This window comes from Artibeus jamaicensis, unplaced genomic scaffold (genome assembly GCF_021234435.1).
Source record: "Artibeus jamaicensis isolate MK-2021 breed Jamaican fruit bat unplaced genomic scaffold, CSHL_Jam_final contig_426, whole genome shotgun sequence".
Taxonomy (NCBI): domain Eukaryota; kingdom Metazoa; phylum Chordata; class Mammalia; order Chiroptera; family Phyllostomidae; genus Artibeus; species Artibeus jamaicensis.
In genome coordinates, this window is record NW_026521826.1 from 10,075,991 (window position 1) to 10,092,523 (window position 16,533).

Here is a 16,533-nt window from a genome sequence, read left to right on the forward strand (position 1 = left end):
AATCAGCTGCCTCCCACATGAGCCCCCAGAGGGAGTCAAACTGTCAACCTGGGGTTGTACCTACTATCTTTTAGCACAAGGGATGACATCCCAACCAACTGAGCCAGGGCCATTTCTATTTTTTAAACTTCAAAATTCATTTTTGACCAATGGTGCTTACTTTACCTATTAAACACATTTTACACCATTTTAAAAAATCTGTATAATTCATTTATAGTTAAGCAGTTTTCATAAAGCTTCCTTGAATAAAAAGCCTTCTGCAGGAATGGCAATGTTTAAGGGGACATACCTAAAAAGAACCCTAATTTAATATGTAAAACAAAGTTGAAAATATTTATCTAGATAATTTCTCACTAATTTAGATACTAATAATCAGTATCAAGTAGCACACTGATGTGTCTGAATCATTTAGTGTGTAGACTCCCAGATTAAAAACTTTCCCCAAAATGGCAACCTCATTAGGAAGCAGCGAGGTCGGGGAGCAAGAGCTTGTGATTGTATTAGCTCATGTTTGGTTGGTTATCATGCACCCAGTGCAGAACTGTGGTACTGCGGGCCAATATATTCTACATTTTGTAAGTAGATTTGGATGATAAACAAGTCAAATATACTATTAGATTGGTATTCTGATATCATGACTGGCAAAAAAGAACAGTACATTCCTTTAGTAAATCACTGAAGGCCATTTGTACCCTCAGTACACAAGTGACACACAACTGGACCACCTACTACTGTTTAGGCATAATTAATAATTATGTAAAAATAAAGTCAGCACAACACCCTGAAGATGTTCTCAACCCAGGACTTGAACAGGCTGCCCCATCAAGGTCAAGCCCACCAATGCTCAGTTGATAACATCACTCCAGGAAATGTATGAGAAGACAGAAAAAACCCACACTATTATTTATAGATCTTCTTGTCCAACCCTCCTCAGATCACTTCCTTGATATAAATGGTGAAAGAAAATGCTTTCCTCCTCAGATTTGGAACAAGAATAAAATAATCATATAGACAGAAACAACAGGCAACATCCCAAGAAGTCTCTAAAAAAGCTGTTAAACTTCTCTGTAAGAAGAGCATGAACCCTGGGACACAGGTCAATAGATAACACTACCTGATTCCAAAACTTACTATGATAGAGCCACATAATAAGGCGGTGTGGCACTAGCGTGAGGACTGACATACACATTAATTTAACAGTACTGAGTGTAGCCCTGGCTGGTTTAGCTCAGTAGATTGAGCGTGGGCCTGCGAACCAAAGGGTCGCTTGTTCAATCCTAGTCAGGGCACATGACTGGGTTGCAGGCCAGGTCCCCAGTGGAGGCCATATGAGAGGCAACCACTCATTAGCATTTCTCTCTTCTTTCTCCTTCCTTTTCCCTCTCTCCAGAAACAAATAAATAAAATCTTAAAAAAAAATAGTACTAAGTGTAGAAGTAGACCTCAAAATGTATGGTCACCTGACTTCTGATAAAGAAACCAAATAATCCAGTGGGGGAAATGATCATCTTTTCACTGAGTGGTGCTGTCACAGTTGACCACCCATTGAACCTTAACTCTTACACCTTACATAAAAATTAACTTGAGACTTCCGCCAAGATGGAGGCATAGGTGGAAACACTTTGCCTCCTCGCACAACCAAATCTAAAAACAACAAAGTTTTAACAACAATAAACACAGCCAAGCCACAGAAAATCGAACAATATGGTCTGAAAACAACGAACCGCTCAGCTAAACCAGTGAGAGGGGCAAAGCCAGCAGCAGAGTGGGCCAGGCAAAAAAGATCTCCCGACCCTGGCAGTGTGCAGGCAGCCGAGGGCATGATCCCAGGTGCGGGGTAGCTACAGGCAAACCCAGGGAAGGCGCAGGGAAGGCTGCAATCTCGCATTTGTGCGCAGATAAACCAGTGAAAAGATGAGCATTGAGACAGACCGAGCAGGCCCTGGCGCAGGGCGGCGGGTTGACTGCAGTCACACATTTGCGTGCAGATAAACAGGCAGGGGGCGAGCAGTGAGGCGGACAGGACAGGAGGGAGTAGAGAAGACCGCCACTGCTCCCTCTCTGACCCCGCCCCCACATACAGCATCACAAACCAGTGACCTGGGTGGCCCCGCCCTGTTAAACACCTAAGGTGCCTCTCCTCAAATGTAACAGGTGCGAACAGATCAAAACATGGCTCAAGAACAACTCAGAGCCCCAGAGCCGATAAATCTAAGTGATGAGAAATAGCCAAACTTTCAGATGCACAGTTCAAAACACTGGTGATCAGGATGCTCACAGAACTGGTTGATTTTAGCCACAAAATAGAGGAACATATGAAGGCTAAACTAATTGAAATGAAGGGAAATGCACAGGAAACCAATAGTGATGGGAAGGAAACTGGGAATCAAATCAAGGGAGTGGACCAGAAGGAAGGAAAAATTGACCAAACAAAAACATGAAGAAACAAGAATTAAAAAAACTGAGGAGAGGCTTAGGAACCTCCAGGACATCTTTAAATGCTCCAACATCCGAATTATAGGGGTACCAGACAGGGAAGAGGAACAGTCACGAGCGGAAACCTTATTCGAACAAATAATAAAGGAGAACTTCCCCATTCTGGCAAAGGAAATAGACTTCCAGGAAATCCAGGAAACTCAGAGGGTCCCAAAGAAGTTGGACCCAAGAAGGAATACACCAAGGCACATCATCATTATATTAGCCAAGATTAAAATGAAGGAGAGAATCCTAGAAGCAGCAAGAGATAAGGGGACAGTCACTTACAAAGGAGTTCCCATAAGACTGTCAGCTGATTTCTCAAAAGAGACCTTACAGGCAAGAAGGGGCTGGAAAGAAGTATTCCAAGTCATGAAAACCAAAGATCTACATCCAAGATTGCTCTATCCAGAAAAGGTTTCATTTAGAATGGAAGGACAGATAAAGTGCTTCTCAAATAAGATCAAATTCAAGGAGTTCATCATCACCAAGCCCTTATTATATGAAATGTTAAAGGAGATAACAAAAAAGAAGATAAAAAAAACTGTAGATAGAAAATAGATAGGGGGGAGGGCAAGAATAGTAGGGGAAATATAGAATCTAAAGAACTTGAGACACATGGTCATGAACTAAAGGGGGAGAGTGGTGGGGGAGGGGTGTTCAGGGTGGAGGGGAATGAAGGGGGGGGAATAGAACAAATGTAATGGCATAATCAATAAAATGAAAAAATATTTAAAAAAAAGAAAGAAGTAAATAAAAAACAATAAAAAAATTAACTAGAAATGGATTACAGACCACGAAGAGAAAGCTACAACTATACTAAAATTCTATAAGAAAATCTTTGTGACCTTCAGGCAGATAAAGATTTCTTTGAATACAAAATGAATGAGCCAAAAGAGAAGAAAGTGATAAAATGGACTTCAACAAAATGAAAACTGTTCTTTGAAAGACACTTTTTAAAAAACAAAACAAAACAAAACAAAACAAAACAAAACAAAACAAAACAAAAGGCAAGCCAGGAACTGGGAGCAAATATTCACCGTTCACATGATTGTGAAAACACTTGTATCCCAGACACAGAAAGAATTCTTACTCACCCCAGTAAGTAAACAGGTATTTACCAAAGAGGACATATGAATGGCCAATAGCACATAAAAAGATGCCCAATGTCTATAGTCATGAGGGAAAAGCAAATTAAACTACAATGTCATACCATCTCACACCTATCAGAATGGTTAAATGAAAATGACTGACAACATCAAACACTAGTGATGAAGTAGAGAAATGGAACTCTCATATATTACCAGTCGGTGTGTAAAATGGGACAACCACTTTGGAAAATCGTTCAGTAGTTTTTAAAGCCAGGTATACAGGTATATTTTGTATGATTCCATGTCTATGAAACTAGAATGGCAGGCCTAAATCAGTGACAGGAAACAGGCCAGTGAGGACCAGGCTGTGGAGTGTGGGCTGACTGGGCAGTGGCTCAGGGAAACATTTTGGGATGATAGGAATGTCCTCTATCTTGCTTATGGTGGTGGTTCCATGGATATACACATTTGTCAACATTTATTGAACTGTACACTTAAGATGTATGCTTTTTACTGTGTGAAATTTAGACCTTAATAAAGTTGATTTTTAAAAAGTTTCATTAGAGAAGTCTTTGCTAGAGCAACATTACTATAGACTTGGTTCCGATCTTAGTTTCAACCCATAATTTTCAAATCACTTAACCAATTTCCCAATCTGCTAAATGGGGACACTCCCAGTCTGGCCGTTTTGGGAACCACTATACAGTTGCTCCTAATTATTGTCGATCTCCCTAATTGCTAATACTTATTCATAATTCCAAAATTGGTACTTGTGGTGCTTTTGTGGTCGATGGACATGTGCCTAACACACGTGCTGGATGAGGTCAAGGCATCACTCTTGCTCAGCTCTGAAGCTGACACCTTAAACAAATACCATTTTCGTGCCATATTTCTCACATTTTTGTGGGGTTTTTTTTGGCAATTTTGCTGTTTAAAAGACCCTCAAGCATGGTGCTAAAGTGCTGTGGAGTGCTCCTGAGCACAAGAAGGCAGTGGTGTGCCACAGGGAGAAAGCACATCTATTAAGACAAGCTTCATTCAGTCATGACTTAGTGCTGTGGCCGCGAGTTCCATGTTAATGAATCAACAATACAAACAAGGCGCATTGAAACAGAAAAACACATGACCAAAGTTTTGTACTGATCCGTTGACAAAAATACCTAATCCTGTATCTCCCTAGGGAGCACTGATTGAGTGCTGATTTAGTGGTGATTTTACAAAAAATAATGACTACAGCCCTGGTTGCTATGACTCAGTGGATTGAGTGCCAGCCTGGTGAACCAAAGGGTTGCCAGTTCAATTCCCAGTCAGGGCACATGCCTGGGTTACTAGCCAGGTCTCCAGTAGTGGGTGAATGAGCGGCAACCACACATTGATGTTTCTCTCCCTCTCCTCCCCTCTCTAAAAATAAATAAAATCTTAAAAAAAATGTACTACCACGAGTAACAAAAATAAAGTATATATATATATACTTCTAATTCCTTCTGTCCTTTCTTGGGTGAAATGGCTTTGAGTTTTCACCATCTTGATTACCAATGTCCTGCTTTTCTCCAAAATGTAAGTCAGTATTGCAGAGATGGCCTGGCCGACGCAGGCCACTGGGGGACTCTCGTCCACTTGATCTGCAGAGCTTGGCAATGTGGCTGTACTCTGGCCCCTTGTATTCACAAACTCCACAGCTTTTACATAAACTTCTGTCACAACTTGAGCCAAATGATTTCTTCCATCTTTTGTATCTCTGTATTGTTGCCTTAAGGTACATTACTCCCTTTCCTCATTATTGGCAAACCGAGAATTTCATTTTCTGAGCTACCCGTCCTTCGTGAGAGCCGCATTGTTTCCAAGTCTCTGCTCATGCACTCAGAGTTGTCTCTATTACTCATAGAAGCTCTCTGGTGGGCTGCTGTGATATAATTAGACAGATTTACTCTTCTCATTTAAAAAAATTAATGTTATCGGGCACATTTAATCTGTTTTAAACATCAAGCTGTACTTCCATCATCATCTATTTCTACACAAAAGCTTAATTTATGCAAAAACTTTGCAGTGCACATCAGTCAACTTGAAATAATTTTAACAGTTGAAAACTTGAAATTTTGTCTTAGAGATTTTATTTATTTATTTTTAGATGGGGCGGGAGAGGGAGAGAGGGGAACATTAATATGTGGTTGCCTTTCTCTCACCCACTACTGGGGACTTAGCCTGCAACCCAGGCATGTGCCCTGACTGGGAATTGGAAGAGTGACCCTTTGGTTTACAGGCCAGTGCTCAATCCACTGTGCCACACCAACCAGGGCTAAAACTTGAAAATTTTTACAAGTTGTTTTAAGTTCCCTTTGGGACAGATCGCACATCAATAATTCTGAAGTTACTTATTTAGTATTCTGGATCATTGTTAACTAAATCACTAGCTTTCCTTTTGTGGTTCAGAAGAGAAAATATATTTCATTCATATCAAGAAGACTCAAGAGAAAGTCACTTATTTTCTGCAGAGAAAAAGGAAAAAAGGGAGGGAGGGAGGAAATGGGGGAGGGAGGGAGGACCTATTTGTGAAGATCAGAACAGAATATTCTCAGGCAGGACACAGCCAGTTTTTGCTCTGTGTACTTCACCTGTTCGGAAGGTCTGTGACTACACAGTAAGTCCTACACTGCCAACAAGGCAAGAAAAATTAAACACACATTTTGGTTTTATATGATAACATTCAATACACACTGATAGGCAGTGGGATTAAAAGATCTCATCGATGAATCCTACTTTCAATGCAAACAAGTCACCCTTCTAGCCTACCCACCCCTTCTCATCCATGAATATTTTAAGCAGGCGTGCAGACACCCAGCACCTCAAATGAAAACAGTCCAATATCTAGAGTAACTGAGTAGTCATTAAATTATATTTTTAAACTACTTTAAAATTCAAAATCAAATTTTATTTTTTACTTTTAAAAAAGATTCTATCTATTTTTAGAGGGGAAGGGAGGGAGAGAGGGAGAAAAACACTGATGTGAGAGATACATCGATCCAGTTGCCTCTCACATGCCCCCAACTGGGGACCTGGCCCGCAACCCAGGAATGTGCCTTGACTGGGAATCAAACTGGCAACCCTTCCATTGGAAGGCTGGCACTCAACACACTGAGCCACACCAGCCAGGGCTAAAGTCATTTTTTAAAAAGGCATCTAGGTTCAGCTCACCATCCATCTTTACAAGAATATTACACTACTTACATATAATATACAAGTGAATATGGACTCGGAAGCTCTTGGTTCAAACAAAAACATGTTCTCACTACTCAGAGCAACCTGGAGTTCAATTTCTAGGCAGCTGCTCAGTCGGGACCTACTTCAAATACATACCTATTCTAAGTTCATGGGACAAATAATGTACTCTATGTGAACCATTAATATCATAGTTTCTTTTTTTAAAATTATTTATTTATTTATCTTTAGAAGGGAAGGGAAGGAGAGAAGGAGAGGAATATCAATGTATGGTTGCTTCTGGTGCATCCCCTGCTGGGAACTGGCCTACAACCCAGGCATGTGCCCTGACGGGGAATGGAACCGTGATCTTTTGGTTCACAGGCCTGTGCTCAATCCACTGAGCTATACTAGCCAGGGCTATATCATAGTTTCAAGTATTTTTGGTTCTTATTAAGTATTAAACACTTACCAGCACCTTCTACCACACAGAGAATTTGACAAGATCTAAGGCACTCGAATTTTATTTCTGGCTCTTATACACCTAAATATCTCCCACGACCACCTCCCAGAATTGTGCTGTTCTTACCATGACGCCATCTTGGGGAAACCTAATCTATCTCTAGCCAGAGTTTCAATCCCAGTATAATAATCCTACCAATTTACCCAGCCTTTAGGTGACACCAGCATTCACTTGGGCCAAATGGGATTTGGAAAGGCAGGTTGTACAGGAAGAGGAATGTTCCAAAGGGGACTTTTTGATGGTAATGTGACTGGGGCTTGAACTGTAATTCTTGATGTTTATAATAAAGCATATGTGCAAATCCCAAACTCCATTCTTTATGGAACGTTTCTGTTTTTTCAGCCATGCTCCATAGTTTCTCAAATGTTGCATTCATTTTGGTTAGAGATTTCAGTTTCTTTAAATCATATTTTAAAATGATGAGGTTTTTAGGTATTTCCAGTCAAAGCTCCACAATATTATATGGGCACTGAGAGCCATTCTGATATGAATTAAAATGACAGCGGTTTGGTGACCTTATCAATTGTTTTAAAAAACAAAACAAAACAACCCCAACCCCCCCAAACAAAACAGAAAATGGAACAGAAAAAAAAAAACCTGGCTCATAATACCAACATATTGAAATTATGTGAAGGGCAGCCCGGCTGGTGTGGCTCAGTGGATGGAGTGCCTGCCTGCCAACTCACACCTCTAACAGAGCAATGACCATAACGATCTAGATAAAAAAGTTACGTATTTGTAGAATTTGAGTGTTAAAAGACACATTTCAGGATCATTGTTCCACCCTTCCTCATTTTACAGATAAGGAAACTGAATCCTACAAGTTAAACAATTAATCTGGGGTGAGCTAAATTAATTCTTTTGCCTCTGAGTCTACGTAAACACTAGACTAGCGCCTCACCGTGATAAAGAAGCGGCAATGCACGCCCTATGATCCAAGAGATACAGAAACACAGCTCTCAATTTACCTTCCAGTTTGGGGGCAAAAAAATCTGTGTGAATAAAACGATAGTAAAAACAATAGCATGTTGACTTTCCACTTAAAGGTCCATGTTAAATTCAGTGTCAAATCAACACAGTGGAGGGAAGTCCATATGCAAAGCTTGTGGGCTTTACAAGTATTTGTTTTCACTGTGCCAATCAGGAATACGGGCCACATAGAACCAATCCCTGCTTTCCAGAATCACAAGAAGCAATGCAGGTTATGCGTATCTTGGTAAGTTGGGGCTATTTAAGGCTATTCAGGAATTTGGCATGTTCTTCTCCTCTTGGTAACAGGGTTTCTCCTCCTATCTTTGGACCCATCTTTTCCTAGAAAAATGAAAATAGTTTAATAAGAAATGGGTCAACATTATTTGCCTGGGTCACTGAATAAAATGAGTCACCTTGCAAAGGCCATACCTTCAGCATTCCGTCCCGTTCCCACCTGAAGAGGCCACAGTTCCTGAAACACAGAGGATGAGATTCACTCAGCAGTGAGATGCGGGCCCAGCCCATAGAGACACTAGAAGAGTGTCCCCCATTCAAGCAGAAGGTGATCAAGGTGACACTCAGATTGCAGGCTATGCTTGAATGCTACTGAAAATACACACTCCAGTGACCTGAGGAATGGTCTTCAACTCTGCAGTAAGCCAGATACATCGGGGATGGAATTTCTAATGACAGTGTGACAGAGCTGTGCACTTGGTAGGTAACGGATGCAACCTGATTCTTAATGCAAGACACTGGGACGACACTCAGGTTTAGAAAGCAAGCCCTCTGACACCATGTAGCCTTAGTCTTGCACCCTTCCTTTTTCTGGAACTAAAAGGTTGCAATAAAAAAGGATTAATCTTTTTTCTGGTCTGAATAATCTTTCCTCCTTTTTCATAACCCAAATACATTTACTGTCTTACTATTCACTTTTCAAAGGGCCTAGAGATGTTTGTTCTCCTTCTTTAACTTGGTGGGTGAGTCCTCGACCTAAGAAGGGATGTGGCTACTACGAGGAAAGCTTATCTTCTACTATGTTTCCTCTGGGCGAGAAAGAGAAACAGAAAAGAAACGCAGGGAAGACACTGAAATATGTCTAACCCTTGGATCTGACAGGGCCTGGGGCATAGGGACCGCCCTATCTGCCTCATTCTTCTTCCCTATCCAGTTTATAGTGTACCCCCTGATGGTTGTCTTTTTCTTTTTGTAATGCAAGTGCCAGACTTAAGCTTTGGTTGCTGAGTCATCCTCTTCAAATACACTGTCAGCCACAGGAGTAGACCCACATCCCCCAACCCTGCCCCTCTCATTAAGAGTCCTTTCTTTTAGAGATCTCTGTTAATTTCAACAACTGACCATTTGGACTACTTGTTTTCTCTTCATGTGATTCAAATTCCCCCTCTTAAGTTTTAAATTCCCCAGTAAAGAATGAGCCTTGGAAACCCTAGGCCCCACCCTCAACCCCAGTAAAAGCAGAAGCAGCCCAAGCCAGCACGCTCTGGCTCTCAGGCTCTCTACAGGGACTTCGCTGTACTGTGTGATCCCCAGGTCTCCTAAGTAATAAACCTGTATCTTTGCAGAGTTCCCTGATGGCTGCTGCTGAAGGGTGTCTTGCAGTCACAGTTAAGAACAACTAGGGCTGATCCAGCCACAACATTGGTTATTGATAGGCTAAGACCAATACAAAATAAAGGGAGACTCCCGCTGCCCTGAGAGTCAGCATGCCCGTGGCCTTAGCCTTGCGCCTCTCCATCACCTCCATCTACAGTCCCGTTCAATATCTACTGAGAGAACTTTTGCAGCCTACTAATAGATCAATGGTGGTGGTATTAAAAAAAAAATCAGTGTGCTAGGTGTTGGGGGTTGGCAAAAAAAGCAACCTGTGGGCCAAACCTGTGTGCAGCCTGTACTAGTTTTTGTAAATAAAGTTTTATTTGAAGACAGCCACATCTATTTGTTGTGTATTACCTACAAGAGCTTTCAAGCTACAACAACAAAGCTGAGTAGCTGTGAAACAGACTGTGGGCTTGAAAAACCTTGTATATTGACTATCTGGTCTTTTACAGAAAAAATATGGTTACTCATGCTCTAGATCAAGAATTGACAAACCAGAGAAAGCAGCTGTTCTTACAAATACAAGAGTGCCACCTGGAGGCCAATGAGGCACCGTGTTCTTCCATTTGTGAGCTGTACTTCACTGCTTATCCTTAATGAACAGATTTTCTCTGATACTCAGATGTTTTACAGAAGCTGTTTTCACAGTATTTTGGAGAAAAATCAAATGCCAATATACACATAGCCACTTGAAACTATTACCTAGATTGTGAAAAAGTCACAAATCGGCTCCCGACAAGGGGATGAAGACGGGAAGAGCGCCCTGCTTGACAACATGATGGCTGCAGCACTGCAACAGATGCCACCCCCAAGGGCTGTGCCATCACTAGGTAACAGGAATTTTTCGACTCCATTATAATCTCATGGGACCACCATGCTCTGTGTGGTCTGTCCATAAATGAGGAGAGCACAGGATGGACCTGTGGTGGTGTATAAGCGGCATGTGGCCGGCCACCCTGAACTTCACCGGGTGTCGTCTGCATTGTGTTCTACATGGATAACACTCAACACAGCAGCTCTGCCTCTATATCTGAAGCTACTCCCTCAAAAGTAAAAAGAAACTTAAGAGTGGAGGAAAAAAACACTAACTCCTAGCCCTCACAAATACATATATTCCCCAATCCACCTTATCCATACTTCATTTATTAACTCCACAAAACATTCTTGAGGACGTACTATGCGCCAGGTACTATATCAAGTATCAGGGACAAAGCAGTGAAGAGGGCAGGGTCCCTTCTCTCCAGGAGCTGGAAGAAGGCACAGAAATAAGGCTTGACTCTCACAGAGGACTGTCCATGTTTCACTGGGACAGCGTCATGCGGGAACTGAAAGAGGGTTCAAGAGGTCTAGATGGGACATGGAATCCCAGACAGTTCTCATACCTGCAATGCTTTCTGGGTAGCCTGTCAAGGGAGATACATCTGCTTCCACAGGGACACTTGAAAAACCTTTTCACGCCGTCGTGCCAGTGGTAGTCATGCTGCTCACTGATGCAGGTCTCCAAAGGCTTGAAGTGGGTGTAGGCACACTGCACAAACCAACAGAAGGACACACATGCGGTGAGGAGCTCTGGAGGAGGACCTAGTCAGCTACTGAGACAGCAATCTGTCCTCTCGTCATGACCCAGGTGCTCGCTAGTGGAGTGACCACCTTATCTTCTAGCTACATCGAGCCCTGGGATTTCGTGGACCCTTCATGCCGATACGACTCTTTCTCACATTTGCCTCAATTTCTGGTCAGGCATGAAGTAGGCAGTAATCTTCTGTGACATCAAGGCAATAGAAAGGGCGGAGGAAGAACAGTGGAAGCCTCTAAACAGCCTGGCGGGGCTGTCCTACATTCATGCAGTCCCCTGGTTACAGGACACTGCCGCGTGGGATCCACTTAGGAAGTTGTTCAGCACCTCGTTCACTTTCTCTTACTTCTACTTTCCCTTACAAAGCCTCTGAAAAGGATAAGCGTATTACTACTCCTATTTTTCTTCAGTAGGAAAACAAAGACAAAGGTATTAAGTAATTCACTTAATTTTGATTCTCAAAAGGACTGAAGAGAGTAAGAAATGGTGAGTGAAGCTTGAAAAAGGTGCCGAGAGAGTTCAATGTTAATTTCTGCTAATTACATTGAGTTTACATAAATAACTTCCAATTCTGGCAACCTCAAAAAGTGCAGGGCCGAGTGATATGCTGGCTGTGGCTGGCAGAACGCCTTCCTCCCCCGAAGATGTACACACCCTATTCCCCCCAGAACCTATGAGTATGTTAGGGGCAAAAGGGGATTCAGGTGGCTAATTAGTTGACTTTAAGATAGGGAGATTATCCTGTATTTTGTGGGTAGGCCCAATGGAATCACAAAATGTTCTTAAAAGTGGTTGTGGGACAAAGGGGAGGAGGTCAGAATGATGTTATGAGAAGGCTCGACCTGCTGGCTCTGAAGAGGGAGGAAGGGGTCCCAGGCCAAGGTATGTGGGGTGGGATCTAGAAGCCAGGAATGGCAAGGAAATTGTTCCCCTCCCAGAGTCTCCAGAAGGAACATGGCCCTTGAGGGCACATGATGTTAGCCCTGTTATAACCACACAAGACTCTGACCTACAGAACCGTAGGGTAATGCAGTTGTGTTGTTTTAAGTTTCCCATCACCGATCATTTATTAGAGCAGCAGCAGGAAAATACACCAGCTATGTCCTTAGGCTTGCCACTTTGTCAGAGTAAAAGTTGCCATCTGAGGTAAAACCTTTACTTATTCACCAAGGTCTGAACTTTCCTAAGGAAGCCCCTTTAGTTGTGGCTGGTTCAGGGCCGCTCCCTAAATGTAAAGGAGAATCTAAGGTTTTAGAAACAATAGAGAAAATTGTACTTGGTAAGCTAAGTCTCTTACCCCTCTTACATGCAAATACAAGGGTGGCCAGCCAGGCAGCTATAAAATGAGGGGGAATGGAAGGAATACTGCTCAGCAAAAGCTTTATGGGGGCCATTTAAAAATTAATGTTGAAGCCCTGGCTGGTGTAGCTCAGTGGATTGAGCGCGGGCCTGCAAACCAGACAATTGCGGTTCGATTCCCAGTCAGGGCACATACCGGGGCTGCGGGCCGGTTCCCTGCAGGCCAGTTCCCAGCAGGGGATGCATGAAAGGCAACCATACATTGATGTTTCTTTCCCTCCCTCCTTCCCTTCCCCTCTAAAGATAAATAAATAAAATCTTTAAAAAAAAAAATTAATGTTGAGGACCAGGAAACACTATTTTCTAACAGACTTAGGATAAAAATTCTGCAAACACAGGCAATAATACAATTCACACTCTGCCCTAGGATTCAATTTAGCAAGGTCCCAGGAGCTGTGAACTGAGGGTGTGCTAGAAACATCACAAAGACATAAGAATAACTTGGGTTCAGTGGACAAAGGGAAAGAAACGTTGGAGGTTCGTCTGCAGAACTGAGAGCTAAGGTCAAATGAGAGGAAAACCTCACTACAAATGCTCCACATCAGACTCCATTGGACAGGTCAGCACGGAGCCAAATCCTGGGCTATGGCAGGCAGTTTTGTTTCCAGTGTAAATAAATGACCCAAGCATGACTCTGGTCATTCATAAGATATGGCCTGCCACCCTATAGATTCTCCACATTTTGCTGAGTCACAACAGCACAAAAATAGGGCCCAGGGTCAGAGCTGTCTCCCTGAACTCACCGTCTTGCATGTCACCACTCGGCATTTCACTTCTTTGATGTTTCTCATCTTTTCTTCCATTTGTTCCTTCTTCACCAGTGGCTCAAAATAGAGTTCCTGCAGCTCAGCCTCAGCCTGGAATGACAAGGCATAGGGGAGGCTCGGACCAACCCCACACACTCTCAGACCACAGTTCAATACCGGAACTGAAGAGACAAGCTTCCTGCCAACGAGGACACTTGGTAATAGCTTGGTAAATGCAAACCAAAAGATGATAGTAAGTAGACACACGTCAACATGAAAAAAAAAGGCATAAAAGCACGTAATTTTTAAAACACTAAATACAGACTTAAAATGCTACTATTACTAACACGGTTACCATGTCAAGTGCGCACCCAAAGGGAACCTGTCCTTCTATCCCACTACAGACTCCAGCTGTGGAAGGACTTCAATGCCCCTCCAGCAACGGCAGCCCAATCTGTTCCATACTCTTCTTCAGACAGGAGCAATCCTGTCTGTGTGGAACACGGAGGAGACGAGGGCAGTAAGATATTTACAGCAGAATGTGCTTACAGGCCTGGCATTAGCACAGCTACACAAGACACAAGGGCCACTTTGGTGGCCACAAAGGAGAAGCAGCTCAGCTGTATAGTCTTTTGAGCATATCTCCTGATTTCAAGTTCAGTAAAAAGATATGATATATAATGTTCTCATTAGTCATTTGCTAATCAAAAGAAGAGCAGATCATTCAGAGTATTGGCACTAAAAGGGGCAATACTGTCCCTGAGAGGGCATTTTGAAACCCTGTGGGAGCACTGCCCTGACCTGTGTGGCACAGTGGGTTGGCCATCGGTCTGCAAAGTGAAAGGTCACAGGTCGATTCCCATTCAGGGCACATGCCTGGGCTGCCAGTTCAGTTCCCAGTCAGGGTGCAAGAGACAATGGATTGATGTTTTCTCTCACAATGTATTTCTCTCCCTCTGTCTCCCGCCTTTCTTCTCCCTCCTAAAAAGAATGTGTGGGAGTTTGTTATCTCAGTGATTTGCTAGCCTTGCTACTGCTAGCAGCCAAGGATGCTACGCTATCTGCAATGCACAGAACAGTCCCCACACAACAAAGGGTTTTTCTGAATGTTCTTTGGGACATGTGGATGAAAAACCCGATTATAACCCTTGAACCTAACCACTTTATATACAACCCTACAATATTTGGGCATGGTTCTAACATACACTAAATATTCTAAGAGTGCAACTAGGCAACTCCTGTATTTTGGTGTCTTCACAGTTTCCCAAGATTATTCACTGCTTTAAAAAAACACACACATTTTGAAATAAATAGGTCCATGGTATTTACGTTACCAAGAAAACAAACCTCTATGAATCTTCCTTTCTATCTGTCTCAAATATTTACAACACATATAAATCCAACACTCTGACTACTTCATTATTTCTTGTACGGTAGTTGTGCCCATGTACTTACATTATAAAATACATATTTTTAATATAAACATTTCCCTTTTTCTTCTTTATATTACAGTTAGGATATTACATTACCATTTTCAATAAAATTCAACTAGTTAGATGATTATATCATCATGAACTCTATTCATGGATAATAAGGGAACAATACAAAACATCTGTTATTAAAAGGGGGCATTTGGGAGTGTTGGATTGATAACTACTGATTTACAACATTTGAAATGCCAATATAAAAATATTTAAATGGAAAAACCCCTTTTCACATTGCAAGGCAGAACACAGTAGAGAGTGGCAAGCCATTTATCGTTAGGTTCACACCCATAATTACATGCAATCATTTTATAACCCTGAAGTCTATTTAAATAGTGTTAACTGATATTCTTCAGTGCAAGGGCAAGACTGCAATCTATTGGGACTATTCCTGTGCTACAAAGTAAACTCAAACCAGCTGACATATAGCTACATTCTAGTTGGGGTAAAAGAAACAAATTCTAGTCCTACAACAAAGCACTGCCAGTCTGAAGGGCAGTGCTACCATCTTTGATCTTTCAAGTTCTTACCTCTTTTAGGATCCCCGTGTGCTTTGATTTTGCTTTTAGAATTTTCTGAAATTCCTCAGATTCCAGGTAGGCAAGCTGTTCTCTCCTTTTTTTCCTGGCAGGCTCCAATTCATCCTCAGCTAGAGCAAAAGAAAAAGCACCAGCTGGTACAGCCCAACTACTATTGTCTCATCGACTCGGTTTCCCCCATTCTCTCTGTCTCTGCCCACCAGGCCCTTCTGACTGACCTCACCCCACTAGGCACCAGCCGAGGAAGGCTACTAAGAAGTGAGCTGAGAAATAGAAACTAGAATATGAAAGGCAGCACATTTGACCACTGCATTAGAATCTCTTTTTCACATTAAAACAGGAGCTGATTATGATAAAAGATAATAAATATCCTATTTACAAACTGATATTAAAATATTGCCAACTTTGAGTTTTAAAAATAAAAACAGGGCAATTCTAAACAAAGGAATTCTACTTCTTTTGAAGTACACCTTATACTAATATATAGGTACAAAGATCCAATGAATAAGCCTTTTTTCTCAAGTTTTCAAATTGTGCATAATTTCAATTTCATGTGATTATAAAAAACAAACAGTTCCTGTTGTGAAAATTTTATTTGGGGATTCCACATCAAGGTGCAGTGAAGTAAAATTGTGACCTGATGTCAGGGACACTGGCTGTGGCTTACATGTTTCCTTTATAAACAGTTTCTCTCTTCTACTGTGAACTTTGAAATCTGCAGTACCTTGAGGAGACAAAGTGGTATTCTTTTCCACACGTTTCTTCACTTCAAGGACATCCTGGGGGTCGTTTTGTTTCTTTTTAATGCTGTTTGGGTCTGTCTTTGAAAGAAGTTGGCCTTTTGCCTTTAATTTGGTTATAGCAGCTAACTAGAAAAAAGAGAAGAGAGGGAGATAAAAACCTAAAAATGACATAGCTCTGCCCCCTTTCCAGTTATTAACCACTGAATTCTGGCTGCT

The 16,533-nt window shown here is 41.9% G+C and overlaps 1 protein-coding gene across 4 annotated transcripts in view; it reads right to left on the reverse strand.

The window, feature by feature from the left end:
- Positions 1 to 3,841: 3,841 nt before the first annotated feature.
- Positions 3,842 to 16,533, reverse strand: part of MCM10 (minichromosome maintenance 10 replication initiation factor) — a 36,383-nt gene continuing 23,691 nt past the window's right edge. For all 4 annotated transcript variants that reach the window (XM_037143535.2, XM_037143536.2, XM_037143537.2 and 1 more), the window contains 6 exons: positions 16,299 to 16,443; positions 15,566 to 15,684; positions 13,549 to 13,662; positions 11,253 to 11,398; positions 8,686 to 8,728; positions 3,842 to 8,595 (listed from right to left, as the gene is read on the reverse strand). In XM_037143535.2, coding sequence (XP_036999430.2) covers positions 8,512 to 8,595; positions 8,686 to 8,728; positions 11,253 to 11,398; positions 13,549 to 13,662; positions 15,566 to 15,684; positions 16,299 to 16,443 — 651 coding nt within the window. In that variant the 3' untranslated portion in view covers positions 3,842 to 8,511. The remainder of the gene's footprint in view (positions 8,596 to 8,685; positions 8,729 to 11,252; positions 11,399 to 13,548; positions 13,663 to 15,565; positions 15,685 to 16,298; positions 16,444 to 16,533) is intronic.